The sequence below is a fragment of the Stegodyphus dumicola genome, chromosome 6 (genome assembly GCF_044657685.1).
Source record: "Stegodyphus dumicola isolate Sdum_Otavi_A_Nest chromosome 6, ASM4465768v1".
NCBI classification, from domain to species: Eukaryota; Metazoa; Arthropoda; class Arachnida; order Araneae; family Eresidae; genus Stegodyphus; species Stegodyphus dumicola.
Window position 1 is genome coordinate 205833757 of NC_140773.1, and position 21232 is coordinate 205854988.

At 34.7% G+C, this 21232-nt stretch overlaps 1 protein-coding gene across 2 annotated transcripts in view; it reads right to left on the reverse strand.

Annotated features, from left to right (window-relative positions):
* LOC118187138 (peritrophin-1-like) overlaps positions 1 to 14398 on the reverse strand; it is a 29014-nt gene extending 14616 nt beyond the window's left edge. The window contains exons 1-3 of one of the 2 annotated variants that reach the window (XM_035357338.2): positions 14271 to 14398; positions 9659 to 9935; positions 5620 to 5820 (exon numbers count right to left, since the gene is read on the reverse strand). In XM_035357338.2, coding sequence (XP_035213229.1) covers positions 5620 to 5820; positions 9659 to 9929 — 472 coding nt within the window. In that variant the 5' untranslated portion in view covers positions 9930 to 9935; positions 14271 to 14398. Of the gene's footprint in view, positions 1 to 5619; positions 5821 to 9658; positions 9936 to 14074; positions 14221 to 14270 lie in introns of those variants that run through there. The other variant, XM_035357339.2, reaches the window with a different exon arrangement.
* Positions 14399 to 21232: the final 6834 nt, after the last annotated feature.

The window sequence follows — 21232 nt, forward strand, 5'->3', positions numbered from 1 at the left end:
GGTATGATAAGAATAAGGAAAAAATTATAGAATGGCATATTACCGATATGCTACGTAAAAAGATCGTAACGCCTATCTCAAGTAGTTATGCTAGTCCGGTGGTTTTATGTAAGAAAAATAATGATTATCCTTTGGAGCATCCAAAAAGGTGGAGATTCGCTATTGATTACCGTAAATTAAATTCCATAACGAAATATCCGGTATATCCGTTACCGATTATAGAAGAAATTTTAAGGAACATAAAATCAACCAAATTTATGACAACTTTAGACTTAACGAATGGTTATTTTCAAATAGGGATCAGGCCTGAGGACGTGCCTAAGACTGCTTTTATAACCAAGTCTGGCACTTATGCATTTTTGCGAATGCCGTTTGGCCTTTCAGGCGCCCCAGCAACATTTCAGCGATGCATGGACATTGTGTTAAGACCTGTTCTCGGAAAGTCCACATTTATCTATTTAGACGATATCATTATTACTAGTGATAATCTAGACCAACATGTACAGGATTTAAGACAGGTGTTTTCTTTATTAAATGAGGCCGGTCTAAAAGTTAATGTCGAAAAATGCAAATTTGCAGCCCCTGAATTAAAATATTTAGGTTACAAAATATCGCAAAAAGGGATCGAGACAGATGAATCAAAAATAATCGCTGTACAAAAGTATCCGACTCCAAACACGGCAAAGAAGCTCTCTTCTTTTCTAGGACTTTGTTCATATTATAGGTCCTTTATAAAAGATTTTGCGGCTATCGCTGAGCCATTGTTAAAATTAAAAAGGAAAAAGGCAAGATTCTCGTGGACGGCCGAAGCCAATAGTGCTTTCGAAAAATTAAAACAAGCATTAACGCAAGCCCCTGTGTTGAAATTTCCTGAAAAGGATGAAAATTTAGAAATTTCAGCGGATGCTTCGGATTATGCGGTAGGAGCGGTACTCTCGCAAAATCAGCAGCCAGTAGCATTTTTTAGCCGAACTTTAAATCAAACACAAAGAAACTATTCCGCGACCGAGAGAGAGGCACTTGCAGTTCTGTTAGCAGTGCAAAAGTTCCGAGTCTATTTTGGAAAGGCGCCGATAACAGTATATTCTGATCATGCGGCGGTAACTAGATTGTACTCTGGAAAAAATTTATCCCCAAGGTTAATAAGATGGGCACTCAAGCTGCAAGAATATAATCTGGTAATCAAGCATACCCCCGGAAAGGAAAATATCGTAGCAGATGCCCTGTCACGAATTAAATTAGACGAACAGGGTAATACCGTAAAAGTTGCAATGCTGACAGCGTGTACAATAAATTCCCGAGAAACTGTAATAACCGAACTGGGTAAGGATCCTGAGTTTGGAAGTATTTATGAGTATTTGAAGGATCCTGAAAATTTTAGCCACCAAGATATTGTGGCGATAAGAAATAGGGCGGCCCATTACGAACTAATAGATGGTCTATTATTTTATACAAAAACTACGAATTCCAACAACGAATTTCGACCTGTTATCCCAGCTAGTCTTAGATTAAATATCCTGCAAGAGCTCCATGACAGCCCTTTAGCTTCTCATGCTGGTATTCGAAAAACTACTCAACGCGTACGCGAGGCAGTCTACTTTCCTGAACTGCAAAAGTTAACAAGGGCGTATGTCCAGTCCTGCCCAACATGTCAAGCCGTTAATTATATTAATTTCCGCCCGGCCGGGTTTCTAAATAGTATTAAATCCGAATTTCCAAATGAAATAATCGGCATCGATTTATTGGGCCCTTTCCCAAAAAGTCAGTTAAACAAAAGTCGCTATCTCCTTGTTATAGTTGATCATTTTAGTAAATGGACCGAAATTGTTCCCTTAAAACGAGCCTCCGCGAAATTAGTTACCGATTCTATTTTAAATAAATATATTTTAAAATACGGGGCGCCCCTAAAAGTTATATCGGATAATGGTCCTCAATTTGTAAGTAATATATTTGAAGACATGTGCCAAAAACTGGGCATACGTCATTTAAAAATGGTCCCGTATCGGCCGCAATCAAATATAGCGGAACGGGTCAACAGAAATATAGTGAAAATTATCCGTAGTTATGTTAAAAATTTTCATAAAAGCTGGGATAACTATGTCAATGAATTTGCTTTCGCCCTTAGGACCGCAAAACATGATACAACGGGAAAAACTCCTGCTGAGTTATTTCTAGGCAGAAAGATTATAACACCGTTAGATAAACTATTTTATGTGCAACAAAGAACCCCAGAATTTAAAATGGGTGATATAGAAAAACTAATAAAAGAAGCAAAAAAGAATACAGAAGTAGCACAAAGAAAACAAAAATTGTATTATGACTTGAAACGACGGGGAGTAACTTATAAAGTAGGGGATGAAGTACTAAAAATTAAGCATTCACTTTCTTCAGCACCAGAAGATAAAACTGCCAAATTTTTCCCACGCTTTGAAGGACCATATGTTATAGAAAAAATAACTCACGCTGTTGTAGTATTAAAGGCAAGAAATGGTGAAACCTGTTCCGCAAACATTGACCAGATAAAACCATTCTATGACCGTAATAAAATGCAAATCTTTTCAGATCTTTTGCAGGATCCGGTACGGCAGACACCGCAGGTACAAGTTCCAGAGGTGGGAAAACGACAAGTACAAGGGCAAGCCAATGAGAGACAGAAGCAAGTGAAAAGAAAATTGCCCCGCGGAAAAATTGAAGGTACAAAGAAAAAGAAGCCGTTCCACCGTCCAAAAAACAGAGTTCACGAACACCCCCAGAATGAAGAAGGGAGAAGGACGACGTATGTGGAAAAGACCGGGAGAAAGGACGGCAACTATAACCCGGCTGTGAAACGGAAGATTGACTCATCCGACAGAACTCTCCGCAGCAAAAGTCGCCGAACTGCGGAAGGGCCATCAGCGGCGGAGGAAAAAGTACAAGAAAAATTGGAACGGCCAACAACGAGGTCCAAGCAGGATCACGACAGAAGTTTCCCGGTTCCACCAAGACCAGCTGCCTTCAAACGGCCAAGACCACAAGCAGAGGACAGAAGGAAGATGTTCAAGGGTGGCCGTAGTGGTGAAAAACGGAAGCTTCCAGAGGAAAGCACTGAAGGGCGAGCCCGTACAAGAAGGAGGATCAACCAAGCTACGGTCTGCAGCACCTTTAAAGACTGGGCCCAGAAAAGGATGTCTGAATATTACAAAGATAAGTAAAATTTTGTGTTACTTTACAAACTTAAGTTAATCTTTCATTCTTACTGCAAGTGGCAGATTTGAAGAAGTTTTACCTCATGCGAGGTCTACCTTTATCGCCAAAAGGGCGAGAAATGAGTTGTGACCGATTTTCTTATTATGTTTTTCAATTACTCGCGCGTAAAACTAAAGTTGATGTATAATAGCGTTGTATAAAGACTTAAATATTGTAAAAAGTTATTGTATAAATTTTATTTAAAACATTCTAACAAGAAAGTTTTAGTCTGAAAGACTTTTTGAAATGTAGTATTATTTCAATGTAGAAAGAATTGGCACTTGCTTTGAAAAGAATAGAAGTTAACAATGTACTACTAATGTATGTTTTCAAATGTGTAAAATTAACGGCATTTTGATATGTTCTTGTATACATGTGAACTGTTATTTTGAATGTTTAGAAATAACGTGATATGGTAAAAGTGAAAGTAATGTTAAAAAATTTGTTATTCGTGTGACTGTAAAGATTAAATCATGGTGAATATGTGTTAAAGGTTGAATGATGTAGTTAGGCTCTCTGACGCTACACTTTAGAGTTAGCCACTTTCAGAATAGTACCTCAGGGTCTAGAGTTGAAATTAGGGAGTGTTAAGAGGTCTCGTATGTTGAATTTTAACACGTTAGTGTTTTGATTGTAGGAGGAAGTGTTGAACACATAGACAGAAACACATTCGTGTTTGGTGTTTTTACAACACATGTCAGAGAGCACGGGGAGAGATAATTAAAATAGTCATGAATGAAATAAGAATGTTAAGAAAAGTATATTCTATATGTTATTTGCAATGTCATTCTGTAACATTTCATTAAACTAGTTTTCCTTCCAGATCTCTGGAAGGAACCAGAATTGAATAAAGCTCCTGTTTTGATGCAGTACAGATGAAAAAGAAAAAAGATTGTTGTATATTCCGGGAGCTGCTATTGTAACAAATTTCTTTCTTTTAAAATTTTCTAGTTTCTAGCTAAGTTATGTTTGTAAAAGTTTGGCCTCGCGTTAGTTTCTAGAGCTAAAAGTTTTCAACAAGGTCGTTTTAGACCTCAGTTTCAAACTAATTAACTCTGGCGGGAAGTATGTAAGGATCTTAAGTTTTACTAACGTTTATTTTATTTTAAATCTTTACTATCACTTCTTATTTTCTACTTCCGGCCAGAATTATAAGCGTGAAGGAGTTTATGCAAAGTTGTCTGGCGAACGCCAAGTATTTAAGTGTGGCCTTTTTGCCAAGCAGAAGAGAGGAAGCCGTGAGTTCGAAGCAGGCCGCTTACCTTAGAAGTTACGCAGTTGCTACTTTGCCTTCCAGGCCAGAGGTTTTAATCCTCTTGATAAATTAAACGTATTGTAGTGTTCACAGTCTCTGTGCTACATACGCTTCCTGTTATTATAAGGCCAATCTTATTCTAAAGTTAAATTAGAGTTTAGTTTTATTTTGATATCTTTTAAGTTAGACCCCGAGTGGAGGGTCATTGTATTCCGAAGTACGGAAGTCATTGTATATAAAGAAAAAAAATAAAGGGTTTTGTATACCCTTCGTCTGTATCCTGTCTACTTACTACAATTAGTGAACATAGCTTTAGTAAGCTCTCTGTTCTAGTCAGGTCATTGTATGTTTCCGAAGAAGGTTAGAAGAAACATTGAACCTGATAATACATGGTACAAAGAATGAAGACATTCACGCTGCCATTCGTTCGCTGAGCTACATCCGGACTGAACTACCAATTTCTGTCATCCGCTCGATCATTAGTAGAATATTTCGAAATGAACTATTCTAAATTATATAACTTAAGTCCTCTGCCTATAAACTGGATGTACCCAATGGAACAAGCCCCGTCGCGGTACTTCTAATATAAATTTAGAGAAATTACCAATTCTAAAGCAGCAATAAAGCCGGACAGTAAAAAGGTGGTTCCTTACAGAGCTTTGAAGCTGTCTAGTTTCTATGAATTCACATACGGAAGCGCATAATGCGAAAGAATTATTGATTGTACATTATCAGAAGCTAGATTTTTCAATCAACGATGCTTAACAATTCACCTGATGAATGAGAAAATAGGCTTAAAAGAGCAGCTCTTGAAAATACGGAAATTAAGTCATTCTAGCTGCAAAATTCAGTTAACTATACAAGATTGATCTACAAACTATAAATTCCAGAATTAATGCAAACTCTACAATACCTCTACGGGTATAGTCATTAAAATTTGCAGCTGACCATTATAACACGAAGCCATGCTAAGAAGGCGGAAAAAATACCTTATAAATGTAAGCTTCTAGATAGGTTCCTTACTTTACCTAATCACAAATAAGTATGCATTAGAGTGCCTAAATACTCGCCCTGCAAAATCTAGGGTAATATTCGGTAACAGTTTTCATATTGTAAAAGAAATAAAAGCAAAAACTTACGGGCTTTGCAGTTTGCTCTGTAAGGAAAATCACAAACTTCCAAACCAGGATTGAAGTGTAAATCGTCGGGACATTTTCTAAGATATGCAAAGCAGTGATCACATATATAATACATGGTGCAATCCGTTGGATGTGGCAAATGAACTGCAAAGGCTCCGCTTGGGCAAGGACAAGAATCGAATTCAGTAAACTTTGTATAATCTAAAATTAATTAATTAACATGAAAATCTAATCATTTTAATGCAACATATACAGTACAGAAAGACAGTTCAATAGAGAGGATAATGCTTAATCGTATACAATACCCGTTTCAGGCTGGTACCACCGTAAATATTATAATCCAAATACAACTATCGGATATTTATTGGCTTTTAATACAGAGTTAGTCTAAAAAACGTGTGTCCTAACCATTGGTCCTCGAATTGGCACCGGTCCGGTTTAGTTGATTATAACAAAGCACATTAGGGTTATCTACCTAAGGGAAGAGATGCCTCCGTGGAGGACTTTCTAAGGGAAACTGGCTCGTATACACGTTACACATGGGGAAAATCACGAAAACACCATACAGCCAGCCCATTTGCTTAGAATAGAAACCAAGTCAGAACTACCAGTGTTTAGCAATTTTACCGCTACCGGCGCCGGTCTGACAGACTTTGCTACCGGTCCGCGAAAAATTAAAAATTTTAATGTCCTTTCTAAGGCTATTTAAATCTTTCAATTGCTTTCCACAAATATAAACCTAAATACAAAAACAAGGTGTTACACCAGAAAAAAGAACGTATTAAGTTCCTAATCCTAATTTGACATAGTTTTAGATATTTTACATGTTCTCGATTCAAGAGTTCTTTCAAATGAATCACACTACTGCGCTACTATCATATTAGAAGAAGTCTGAGCGCTACACATGACAGCTATGTAGGCAAAGTACACGTGTTGCGAAAAGCTAATGAGTCTGAGTTTCGAGCCGTCTATTTCTCTTTGACCAAAACTAGTTAAGCTTTGGCGAATCGCGCACGTATGTACTTATTTCTGCTTCCGTGCTAAGCAAATTTATCGATAAAATTTGAAACCATCAGAACAGGAAAAAGCAGGGTCAAACAGCAAAATCTTTTAACGTTCTTTAATGTAGTTAGAGACAAGGATAATATTCCACAGAAAGTTAGTGCTAACTCAAAAGTATGTCAGGTACTAGTGATGTAAGTTTAGAAGAAAGAAAAGAAAAGAAAATATGTCGATATTTTAGCATGCACGACAGAAATCAAAAAGCAGTCGTTGATAGTCATCATGATAAAGATCATTTAAAGCTTAGTTTCGTTGTAGCCCCTGGCAGTGAAGTCGCCAAGAACTCTGCGTGTTGTGTGCCACGAAATTCTTCCAAATGATGTTATGAACCCACCCAAACTGAGTTGCCATTTTCATACGAAGCATAGAGACTACACATATAACCCGCTGGGCATTTTTTGTAGGATTACGTAACCAGATGTAATCTTAAAAGCATTACATAAAAACGACGACGACTATAGACTAATCTCTGCTTTATGCATCTTATTTAGTTGTCTTCGAATATCTAAAACAAGAAAAAAATCATGCCCAATCATGAGTTAGTAAAGTCTCGCTCTTAGATGTCATACAATAAATTTTAGGCCTTCAAGAAACTAAAAAACAAGAACCTATACAGCTTTCGAATAACAGTATAATGAGAAGAATTGCTCACATGACTATCGACATAGAAATGCAAGTTATAGAGATGATAAAGGAATCAAAATGTTTTGCAATTCAACTTTGTGAATAAACTGACGTGAGTAACTATGCTTTCTTACTTTTCTTCGTAGAATATAGTTATGGACTTAGGGAAGAACTTCTGTCTTGCCTTAACTTATCTGATGGACGACCAGTTCAGAGATATTAATAACCTTAATGCGTATTCTCAAGCTCAGGCTCAGACTAAGTAAATGCGTTAGATTTGTACAGATGGAGCTGCTTGTATGCCTGGCCATCAGAGTAGTTACAAAAGTAAAACTAGTTGAGCACCCAGACGTTTTGTTCATTCATTGCACGATCCACAGGGAACACCTAACAGCAAAGAAGCTTTCCTCTGAATTAAATACAGTGATGAATGATGCGGTAAATATAATTAACGAAATTTGTCGTGAAGCTACGAATTACAGACTATTTAAGATTTTGTGTGAGATTATGGACTCAAACCAACAACATATTTTACTGTATACAGAACTGAGGTGGTTATCGAGAGAAGTGGTTCTTATACGCCTTTTTAAAGCGACGCAATTCCCACTACAGCGAAAACCTAACCCAGTAGATAATTTGTTGGAAGAGGAATGATTGGCTTAAGCTTGAGCACATGGCCGACATATTTGGTCTTGTTAGCGAACTTAATATTTTACTTCAGGGATATCGTACGAATATCTTTACACTTAGAAATAAAATGGAGGCAATCAAAAAAGAACTGGCTCTTTGAGATGGCCACGTGAGACAGAAAGATCTAGAAATTTTTCCACTTATCGGAGAATTCTTGATTTCTGCTGACAGCAATCAAAATTTCGTATTCAACATAATAAGTTGACATTTAGCAATGTTAATCACTATTTTCCTAAAACTGAAGATCTACGTAAAGATAGTCTTCAGATTAATAATGCTTCTTTCGCGTGATTCCATAACATTGGATCGCGTGAGTGCTCTTAACGGCAGCCACTGAATCGAGTGGAAAAAAACTTTACATGCCTGAATACGCCAAAGCAAATTTTGTTGCTGCTGTGTGTTAAAATGTTTGAGAGTTCATACAGCTTCCATAAAAAAAAGAAAAAAAGCGGGTCGAATACTGACTATTTATTAAATAAAAAGTCGTCAGTTCCTTCAGAATTTGGTAGGAATTCGTAAGCAATACGTAAGAATTAATATTATTCTGTTAAGCACGTTAATAAGTTGTTGCTGTTTTAAGTATAATACCGTTATTTGATGGCTTGTTCAATTTCTTGTTAATTTCTCTATGTAAAGGGGGTTACGTTAACATTAACCTCCTGCTTTTAAACTATGATGCTTACCATTAGATTTGCATAAACCTTCTGGTCTGAGCGAATATTGTGACCGCAGAATTATATGATAGACATTAATTGAAATTTAACTGTTAGTAAAACTTAAAAGTAATTCTCACATACTATTAAAATTTTTTTAATAATTACCTATTGTTGTTTCATATTTTTATTTATGAGTTATATTATGTTTAACGTTTGAATTTCATACATATAACCTTGCACAACATTTTAATATCTTTAGTAAAATTGGAAAAAAAAAAAAAAAAACAGATTTTCAAATTTGCTGAGGTGATTTTTCAAAGTTTTTAGAAAATACTTTTAAAAATCTTCAAATAGAATGTCTAAAAATATCGGATAAAAATTCGTCGAACGCTGGAGTTCAAGCCTTACAATATTGTTACGAAATGTCCAGCTGCGGTAAGATAGTTTCCTCGCAAAGCGGATTTAGGGCTGCCAGAAAATGGCAAGGAAAGGCAGGGGCGCCAGATTTAGAGCGAAATCACCCATTTGGCGACAAAATTGTTGACATGCCATAGACGGATCGAGAACATTCTAGAACAAATTCTTACCGATTTTTTCGAGAATGTTCTCGAAGGCAGGTCAGAAGCTATGTATACCCTGCCTGTGCGCGAAGTAGCAGTGTATAGTGAAGAGTAGATTGAGAATATGTTGAGTTCCGCAGTAGTGTCTTGAGTTCGGAGATTAGCTCGAGAGCGATCGACCGAGTCGGAAGCTGTACTTTAGTGCTTTGCCGTGAAGCTGTCTTCACCGTTGTAGCCTAAAGGCTGTGTTGCTGATTGTTTCAGCATGTTTATCATAATTTTTCGACGAACATGTCTTTAGAACTCTCCTGTGTAAATGACGAATGAATCGTGTTTTGATTCTTCACCGAGTGTTGTTGTCAATCGCTCCAAATCTACGAACCCGTGGAACGCTATAATACTATTTCCATTCATTCTGTTATGTTCAGAAGGATAAAAAAAACAAACCTTTACTACAACTTCCTTCTTTCTTACATTCTTGATCCTCTACGCTAAAAACTTGATCTTTGGGACAGAAGTATTGCTTTGCTACCTCTTTGTAACAAATAAACAAACGTCTGCAATCTTTAGGATGGGGAAGCATTCGAGGAATCTTTCCTTTTTCTTCAGGGCAATCAGGAGCCCATGAAGAATCTTCAGTGACAAATTTCGCAAATGAATTAAAAAATGGTAGGACCACGGCAGTCAGAACAGCGAAAAAGAAAAGTGTGTTTGCCATGATAATCTGGAAAAAAAACTCCATTTTATTATATAAATTAATTAAATGTCGAATCACATTAATAAGAAAATTTCATTTCATTTTTTGTTAGTGGTATTTTTAATGCTTTCAGGTATCAATATCATAAGAGCACACATGATTAAGTAAGTAACATTTTAAATAAATGTAGAGAAAAGGCATGTAATTTCCGTGTTTAAATAATAGTGGTTGCATCTGCACATTAAGACTCGCAAACGACTTTAAATCGAAGTCTATAATATAGTATTAAACTAACCAAAAAAATTAAGTAAAAAAGTCACTTTTATATATGCATTTTTACAACTTTCATAGCAAACCAATTGTTTTATTTTTATCAACTTCATACTATCTCGTAATTTTGATTTTTATAAAAAAGAATTAGCTTTTCATTCTCCTTTGTTTCAACGTGAAGAAAATTTAGTTATTTTAAAACAGCTTTTCCTATACCTTCTCATTTTCCTATTTACGCTTTCCTGACGGAATGAGTATTCAGTTTTACGCTTTATGCAAATTAGGGGAGAAACTATTATTTAAGCTGAAGTCTGAGCTAGTTCAGTCAGAGAGAGCGTGTTCTGACTTTCAGCCACGTTGTTGTTACGAATTAAAATTTGCTAGTTTACGATCGTGCTCATTACGTGCGCATATATATATATATGTATGTATGTATGTAATAATAAAATTATGAATACACTTAAAATTCTAACTGTATGTTCTTTTCATGTTTAATGGCGACGGTCTCTTATTTGAAAGTACGTGGAATTAAATCCACAGCCCCGTAGTCAAGTTATTTTTCCCGCCTTTCCTACACGTACAGTTATAGAATGTTCTGGAAATATTTAAAGCGAACTGGATTGGCTGACGAGGCTGACGTTATTTCTTGGAAGCTCCGCCTTTCCAGAGGCTATAAAAGGACTCGCAAAAGAATATCGGGCCTTTTTCTTAAATGTCACGGTGCAGTAAACTTCATACAAAATATTATTAGTAGTTCTTTTTTATTTACTCAGGATATCTGATTTTGTAACTGCTATTTCTCCTGACCAATAATAAATGGATCCTGTTTTTTAAACTTATCGTCTGATAATTTAAGCTATGACTACATTTATGATTCTTCAACAATCTATTTATTCCTGACAAAAGCTGGTACATCACATATATATATATACAATAAAATTAATAGAATGAAAAGGAAAAGTCGGAACTAAAATGATTGATTAAAAAATTCTTCCCTTCCCTAAGAAAACCCCAACCAATTTTTTCCCAGTCACAACCTAAAAGGAGTACTAGTAAAATTAAACTTCAAATACGTATACAAATGCATGTTTTTCCTTTATAAGTGATCGTTGTTATGTTGTTAAACTTATGTTCTGGTTAAAGATTTTACGCCTCTAACTAATCTGCATGTAATAGTTGTAGATTTATCAGCAATTTAAAAGTTGTTTAAGTAGTACTAAGCCTGAAGAGGCCGTCATTTGTTTATATTTGAAATTCTTAGTAGAATAGTGAATTAAGTCAGTTTCTGCACGTTCAGTATCTTTTTGCCGAATGGGACAAAAAGTAAACTTTCAACTTTGTGCACCGAAGAATCTGCCTTCTTTCCCGCTAGTCGAATTGCTTAATTTTGCTCTGTATTTGGTATTTTATGTTTTTCTATATTTTACAGTCTTTAATGCAGATGTTCCGCGTTTTTATGTATTTTTGCCTTGCCGCGAAGACAGTCTGAATTTAACGAATGAGAACTGTATCTCTAATGAAATTCGAGGAAATAAGTTTAAATGAAATGAAAAATGCGTATAACTTAATAAGTTGTAAAAGGAAGTCATGTGTGTCTAGATCAGATTTTTTTTTTCTGTAAACCACACGGTTTGTGCAAATTAAAATGTCCATCTTATATTACACATTCAACTGCAGAAAACTTTCATCACACTAGTTAAGATTACTGAGCTGTTGCAATAGCGTTTCACGAAGACATACAACAAATCGGTTAAAAAGTAACTTTCTTTATTTTTTAAGCATAGTTTCCTTAAAAAATAAGACACAACACATCATCAAACGCGCAAACACTTTTCGTACTCCGCCTGCATTTAAATTAATTCATTTGGTATACGACCTATTATTGCCGCGTTTCTTCACTCCCTTATCTAAGTAACAGCGGTGAAAATGGGATGTTCAGCAGCTTTCACCATAACAATAGTTGTTTAATGTAAATAAACCGCTCAAAATAAAATTAGAGGTGTTGCAATAAAATCTAATTCTTAAACGGCTGATATAGATAAGAATATAGGTCCTTACCTTAACTAATAATGAAGTACTCAAAACGAAAAAAAAAAAATGTTGAAAGCAATATTATAAAATGGATTATGAGAAAAAATAGTAAAAAAATATTTCCCGACAACTGTAAGTACTTTGAGAAGGGGCTCTTTTTCGTAATACTGTTTAACATCGTTGTAACGAAATGCTACGCAATGTATTAGAAAAATGTGATATGTCATGTAGAAAACTGAATGCACTTTTTAATACTAATATAGTTTCTTTTTCCGTTATCTATTAAGGATTTGGAAATCTAGGTCAAAGAAGGAAAAATCTGTTTTGTGATTAACGGGGACTGAATGTCTTAATCACACTGTAAGATTCTACTGTACATAGATATGCAGAGATTTAAGTTTGGGAATCGAAATGGAGAAGCAGTTGTTCAATACTACAGTCCAATAATCTGTCCATGATCAATGGCATCTTACATTGCCATTTAGTAAATACAGATTATAAATATTACCTCCGCAAATATGTTATTTTTGACCTGTTAATCAACTTAGACTGATTTTTACCTAATTATCTAATGGGCGGATCAATTTAGCACCTTCATGTCTTTTTTAACAAAATAAAACTATCTGATGTGGACACCACGACTTCCTTGTACGGCCAATTAAACTATATATATATTTTTATTGCACTTCATTTAAACTTATTTCCTCGAATTTAATTAGAGGTATATTTCTCAATCAATTCAGTTCTCACTCCGCGGCAAGGTAAAAATATATAAAAACTTAAAACAACTTCATTAAAAACTGTAAAATACAAAAAAGCCTGCAACACCAAATACAGTTAAAAAAAAGCATTTTTGGCAGTTAGAATAACAATTAGTGCACAAAAACAAGCCATTCGGACAGAGTGCAGAAAGACAAAAGTTTCGGTGTACAAAAGTTGAACGTTAACTTTTGGCCGCACTGAGCAAAACGACACTGAAGCTGACCAACTGACTCAATTCACTATTTTACTAAGAGTTTCATAGGGCATTTACCGCAACATGGTATCAGAAACATGCTTTATTAATTAAAAAAATGCTGAAAATATTAATGAAAATTATGATTTAGACATTTTGAGTAATAAATGTATTTAAAAGTATTTTATTGTTAAAAAATAAAATAAAGATTAACATTTTTGAAGAAATGTTCCCCCCCCCTCCAGTTACATTGCTCATTCTATAAACAGTTACAGACCGATATTAAACTGAAAAACAATTTAAGATGTTATGTTTTGCCGAATTTTAGCGTTTCTAAAAACCGACGATGTCTGAACTGGCGAACTTTGGAACTATGCAAGATATATTAAATTATATTTCGCACAATGGCAAAGGGAATTGATGGTAGCGTTAGGTAACTCTCCAAAAATTTTTTAGTGGCTCCGTTAAGGGAAATCCTAGCTCCGTTAAGGGAAGCAAAAATATCGGATAGCCAACCAGGCCAAAATAAAAATTCTCATCATTTAGATGAAAAGAACTAATATATTCCTCTTTGAAAGATTCTCAGACTTGTCATTCTTAATTTAAAATTAACAACCACAGCATCTACCTAAAGCAACTGTTGTAACTTTTCAAGTAGTATTATACACATAGAAGATATTTACATCTCTTTAATTAATCTAGTTTCTATATATTCTATATAATCAATTACATCTCTTTAATTTTAAGATATTTACATCTCTTTAATTAATCTGGTTTCTATATATTCTATATAATCAATGTTTTGCTTATTTATTTATTTTACACTAATTCTGCATACGAATGTGTTGAATAATACATCTTATTTGCATAAATAAAACTAAAACAAATATGACATAGCATTTTAGCATACTCAGTAATATTCTGTTTTGACGCTACTCTCAGAAAGGAAATTTTGAAAAATCGCCGCTTCTCCACGAACAAGAATGCAATGTATTTTCAGAGCTAAATTCTTTTACCTGACATTAAAAACTCCTAATCTAGACAAGCCCAAATATGCACCTAAAAATGAAAGTTTACAATCAAAATATAAAAAATAGTTTACTCACGTTTCCAAATGCCTATCTAATTAATTGTTGAGACAGACTTGATTTTGATGATCAAAATCATATCTCATTCCCGTGATAAAGCTGCTCTTATCAAGAAAAGACCATGTGAGGTTTTTGCATTTAAACCAAAATAAAAGAGTACTTATCAATATACTTATCACTTTGTCACAATTATTGTCATGAGGATCAATAAATGCAGTGTCTGATAAATCACTCTCTGTTTTTAAGTGGTTATAACGTCTTTGCTTCTTAAATGACTTTTTTATAAACTAAAGTTGTTATACATTCCATTTCTGAAGACATCGTTTAACATAATTAGGAAATCGCACAAATGCTACCATTCTTGGTAACATTTACTTAAACAAATTATTATATTTACCGCTGCAGACTATTATTATTATTATAAGGGCACAGCCCCGATCCTCCTAGCCGGCACAAGACGGCAGTATGATCAAAAAATGGTACTGGCCAGACAAATATATATATGCTTATATATATATATATAAGCAGGGGGGAACACATAAAGTCCAAAATCTGATTCTCAGTGCCGAATTTCAACTCTATCTTTGTTCGCATTTATAATCTTCATTATTGTCTCCGCAAGGTCTTTCAAATTTGAATAGTTCCTTTTAAAATCTTCCTTAAAATTCTTTCTATATTTCTCTCTTGCACTCCGGGTAAGCGTACATTCATCGACAAAGTGCCTGGCGTCCCCAAACTTATCACAATTTAAGCATTTAATCATTATTCTGTAGATGGAGCCGGTTAAAATAAGCCGGGAAACGCCCATGATTAGTCAAAACCTGATTTATATCACCATTATTTATAATATTCATCTTCTATTGTATATAACTATACAATAGAACTATATATTTTTCATTAACTCTTTTTTTCTTTTTAGACGACTCTCAGCGAAAATTCCATTCTGTATAAATCCAGTTTTCCATTTCAGCAATGGTCTTTTTTCTTGAATCTTGGATATCAAAATTATCAGTCCCATCCCCAAGTGCCGCGATTTTAACAAAGATTTCTTTTATTTCCGACAATTCCACTGTGTGCTTTCACCCAGTGCAATTTAACAATATGTTTTCTTTCAGCCTTTTTAAACAAGTCTTTTATTTCATTAATTAGTTGATTTTTAAGATCTAGTTGGGCGAGTGCCTAAAGCGCAGATAGGGCATCAATAAAAATATTTATAAAACATCGAACTGTTAATTTTTTATTAATCCAAATTCAAAGCCTCTAACAATGCGTATAGTTCTGCTTAATAAACCGAATTTATTGGTTTAAGTTTTAATCTCACATTGTCTATTTCCACTCCATGAAACAAAACTACCACAGCGCTACCCACTCCCCTATCCATTCAAGGACCATCTGTAGAAACGTCTGTTTCGCCACCAGTAAGAAACTCAAGATCATAAAATAATCCAAATCGTGTCATTGGGTGAGTAATATCCTCACACTCTCTTGTTGAAAGGCCTTACTTGTGAGTACCTTTTGTCCAATTTCAGTATCTATAATAATTTTATTAGCTATTAGAAACTTTTTGTAGTAAAATTTGTATTGAATCGAGAGGGGCGAAACACCTCCAAGGACGAAGGCAACTTCAGTTGAAACGGTTCTGAAGGTTCTTCTAATGGCAAGCATCCAGCCTCTCTGCAGGGTGTCCAGTTTCATTCTAATCCTAAGTACTTCCTCTGTCCTGCAGCCCCAAGCCCCGACTCCATAAAATATTTTAGGGATGATCACATTTCTAAATATCTCTCTCAGGGTGGAACTCTTTCTATTCAAAGTATCAGCACTAAAATTATACTTATAACATTTTAAAATGTTATTTGTGATTCTATGTTATGCTTAAAATGTTTCGCAAAACTCAATTTGCTATCAGTAACAATTCCCAGATATTTCATATTTTTACCAAATTTGATACGATTAGCCTTAAATTTCAATTTGGGGTGGTCTAGTCTTTCTCCCACCCCGAGGGGGAAAAGTCCGCAAGTTTTTTCATTATTAAAATATATTTTCTCTCTGTCACTCCACTCTTTTAAATCATTTTCTCCTTTTATAAATACTTTCTCCATTTTTTCAAAGGAGTCTCCTTCCACCATAACCAATATATCGTCGGCATAACAGACAATCTCACAGTTCAAAATATTGACTTTCTGCAGTAAGTCATTAACAATGAGGCCCCAGAACAGAGGAGCGCTGCAAGAGCCTTGAGGGCATCCTTTGTAAATGTCAAAATCAGATTATCAGATGGGCCCTTAAAAATCATCTTTTGCCTTGTAGGGTTTATATTTATTTTAACTAACATTTATTTTAAGTTTAAACTATCTTTCCTGTCAAGCCTTACCTTCCCCTGGAATTGCCAATGCCAGAGTATGTAAATTTTAGTAGAACGCGCAAAGTATTCAAAATAGTCAGCGGAAATATTCTGAGTTAAATAGAAGGGAAACGAGTTCGAAAGTGTGCTTTCTTGCTTTACGAGCGTGGAGGTGGCTAGTTAGAAATTGAAGAACCACGCGTTTCGGCCTGTGTGCTTGCCTCAGTAGATAGTTAAATCTTTCAACGTAATATTCAGAAGTTTGCTGAATTGTCAGCGGTATCTTAGAACGCGGTTAGGTTAGTTACGTTTTAGAGAGCCTCGTAGGTAGTCACTTGTTATTATTCATTTTTAGTTTCTTATTTTTATTTTACCGCCGGGTCGGCGTAGTTTGTGAGCGTCAAGAGCACGCATCTGTAATTTCTAAAGTTGAATAAAAAGGGATTTAAACCCTTCTCAAGACTTTGTATACTTTCCAGTTCATAGCAGTCACCACTATTGTTGCGTGCAGGTTGGAAGCGCGCAACATTACAGCCTTTTAAAGTAACATTTTATAATTTCATACATATTCTTAATAATTCCACTATTCTTCAAGTATCGCATCAGGGAGAGCCACCTTACATTATCGAAGGCACCCCTGGAGTCAAATGAAACCAGAGCCACATGCTTAATCTTTCTTTTCTCTCTAATGCCAGATATGACTCTATAAAGAGCCAGTTCGGTTGACCTTCCCTTTCTAAAAACCAAATTGCCTTTCAGAAAGAATATTATTCTTATTTAAACAATATTGCAGTCTATTAACTAAAAGTTTATCATAAACTTTTGCAAATGTTTTCAGTAGGCAAATTGGACGAAATCCTCCTTTATCCTTTGGAATCAAGATTAATTTTCCAAATTTCCATACATCTGGACATATCCCCAACTTCAAGCATCTATTGTTTAACACTATGAAAAAGAAAGGACAATCCTCAAACAATATCTTCAACAATGTGGCTCCGATCCCATCCAACACAGTAGACCTTATCCGTAGACTTTTCATTGCAATCAGTATTTCATCATAAAGCAGTCTTTCTTCTTTTCACCCTCCTTCATACTAATTTCTTCATTTATATCCTCATTATAATCCTTAAGATATAAAGTATCTTGATAATTTGTTTGTAATTGTTGTCAATAGACGCCGTCGGGGCTTCGCTTTCTCAATAATAATTTTCTTTTTCATTTTAGCGGTGGCAGCTCTAAAGAATTCATCATAATAATTCACATCTCTCATAAGCAGAGTGCCTGCAGTTATCAAACTGTAAAAACTGTTATTAGTATGTAATATTCAACCTTGTTACTTTGGATCCTTCCCTGCCGTGATGGTATATAATTCCGTTTGGTTCATGTCCGTGGTCGGAAGCCATCATAGCGGTGCACTCACTCTCATAAACAGATAATTTTTATATTCTTTCCTCGTACGCTTGATCAGTTTTTTATATTTTGATAGGTTTCTTTTATATTCGATTTTTCACACAATCTTGATATCATCTCTCAATCCTTTTATTTGTGTCCTTTTACGTGCCGCTCTTACTTGTCATCTTAATTTTATCCAGTTCCGAATTCCACCAGGGAGTTCTTTCCTCCCTCTCTTTCTTCTGATTACTGCAGACTATAAATTATCAGTCTACTGCAGACTATGAAAGATTTTGTAGAACGTTACTAATTATTGCATATTATTGCTTCACATCCATTTAAGTTGCACGGTTTAGGTCAGGGTTACCACGGGCAGCCCTATCTACACACGTAAGAACAGAACCAGATTTAGACTTGATATTGTAAGGCCCTAAGCTATCTGAGATATGGAGCTCTTTATAAGTCCGGATGTTATATGTCAATGCCAAATACGATTTTCGGATACCTAGAGAGTTAAACTGAAATACAATTAAGAAGTATATAGATAGTGAAATAATAAGTATTTTAACTTAAAATCATTTTTATTCATAGCAAACTTAAAAATGCAAACTCTGGTAAGAAGAAGCAAAAGTTCTTTTAAAAGGTAGAATTTACAAAGGCTTATTATCCAATCACTTAAACCATGACACACGGATTAAGGAATTATATTAAAATAATTTTTTTATTTCTTGCCTTTGCCGGAGCAAAGTCACTGATGACATCTCAAATGATAAACTGCGTACTATGTCACTTTCTATATACAAGAGACTGAGGGAACATAATTTATCTTGAGTCGTTGTTCTAAATTTATTCCGTATCCTCTTCAGCTGATAAAAAGATCTTTCTCCAGAGCAATTTGCAACCATCATACTAAGAAACAATCTCAAAATTATTTCTGCATTAGGGAATGCTGATTGGACACGATCGTTAAATATTACCTTATACAGATCCCGATGTGTCAGACTATCATGTTTCTTCACACGTATCATGACATAGTTACATCAGTATGTTAGACATAGGCTTGACTATGTCTAACATACCGATAAAAATGCTTGACTTCTCCTACAAGATTCATTTTCACGTCTTCGAGATATGTTTGGCATAAAGCACTAACTCCTTTACCAATCTCTTCTTCCGTCGCTTCTAATTTTGTTAAAGAATGAAAACATTTTTGCAGCGTCATTGTATACTGAGGCCCTCTGTGCCAGACTTGACTCCAAAACATCCATTACAGCTATAAATGTTTTGATTCTGAACTTGTTTCTTAGCCCAACCTGCTCTAAAGCATCATCTTCATCATCATTGATATGCCTTCTTCTCTATCTTCTTTTCTTGTAATCAACATCAGGCAATTTTTCCTTTGCCTTTTCTTCAAAATGATCGACCGGTGTGGAGTGGAATCTACAGATAAACTGAAGTACCCTGCAGCTTTTAAATTATCCAAGATTGAGTCTCTTACATTATGTGTCATAATTTGGATAAATTCATCACATATCGTTTAAGAAAGATAAGATATGACACCTAATCCTTTATTCCAGGAATTCTCAACCGGTGGTATGCAAGAAAAAAATAGGTGGTACGCAAAGAAGCAAAGTATTTTTAACTATTAACTTAAAAAATTAAATACCCCAGTATCCTGTTGAAGTTCTTCTCTAAATACTCGTAAATTTATGCGACTGAGCTTCGTTCAGGGTCAATAGCCGCTCATACACTTTAGCAAAAATAATCCGTTTATATTTTCACAAATATTTTTTTAACCATATGCACAACAAAATTTGTCAAGAAATGAATTTTGTATTTAATGGAAAATTAAAATGAGTTCCTATAAAAATATAATAGTATCTCGTTAATTCTTTTAGAGTTAATCGATTTATTAGAATGTCTCTACTTTATTTCGCCACTATTTCCAGGCGCAAATTGCTCTATTTTCAATTAGAATAATTTTTTTACGTCGATTTGCTATATCTAACAACAGGTATTTTGTCTTTTTGTTGCTTTGTAGGTCTTACTTTTCTACGCGATTAGAGAATATCGTCGTTTGTTTTTGAAGAAGTAATATATTGTGCATTTAAATAGTTGTGAAAAAATAATAAAACAAACTTAGATTTTTCAAAATGAAAAAATGGCTAAAATTGACTAAATATATCCAGGACAATCTACTAGTACAAAGAACATTGAAAAGAAAATAAAAATTGTTTATAGAGAATATAATGAAAATTATTTATCAATTGGGTTTTCTTGGAATGGAGATCAAATGCACCCTCAACATCAAAGTGTTGTTTATGGTGAACTATTATCTAATCAAAGTATGAAACTATCGTTTATTAAATGACAATTTTAAGGATAAATCTGAAGAATACGTTAAGAGGAAATTATTGGAGTTCAAGAATAGTAAACAAATAATGAAAGGTTTTGTTACTTCAAGTGAAAAAGCTTTGGAAGCTAGTTAGTTACTAGCTGTTATTCTTAGGCTTATTAAGAATTGCCAATAATGTGCAGACTCACACTATCAAAGAAAGCCTTTTATTACCAGCAGCTAAAGATATCGTTCTAACATTATTCAATGAAAAAGCGCCTAATGAACTTGATAAAATTCTGTTATCAAATGATACAATAAATCGACAAATTCTGTTATCAAATGATACAATAAATCGACAAATTCCATAAAAGGGACACTTAATTCCAGAAATAAAAAAATACAGTGAATATTTCGCATTAGAGCTGGATGAAAGAACTGATATAACGAACTTTGTTTAATTATTAGTTTACATACGTTTCAAAGAAGATAAACGAATTGCTGAAAAGTATTTATTATCTCTTCATAATAGAACGACTAGATAAAATGTTTTCAAAGTAAATGACAATTTTTTGTTTGAGAATGATTATTCCTTGTAATAGGTGCATTGCCGTGCCCACCAGCAGGTTAATGCCTCTGAACACTGGTAATTTGGTCCGGGTTTCGAGTCCCGGCGAACGGGCTGACTGCATAGGCGCTTTCGTGGTTTTACCCCATATGTAACGTGGACACGAGCCTTTGTCCTTTAAAAAGATCTCCACGGGCATACCTTACTTTTCATATAGTGCTTAAGGGCAAAGCACGTAATCAGCACAAAACAAAAACAAAAAAAATGTGCATTGCTGTATGCAATGACTGAGCTCGGGCTTTAACATGAAAACATTCAGGTGCTGTTTCTCAAATAAAGAAAGT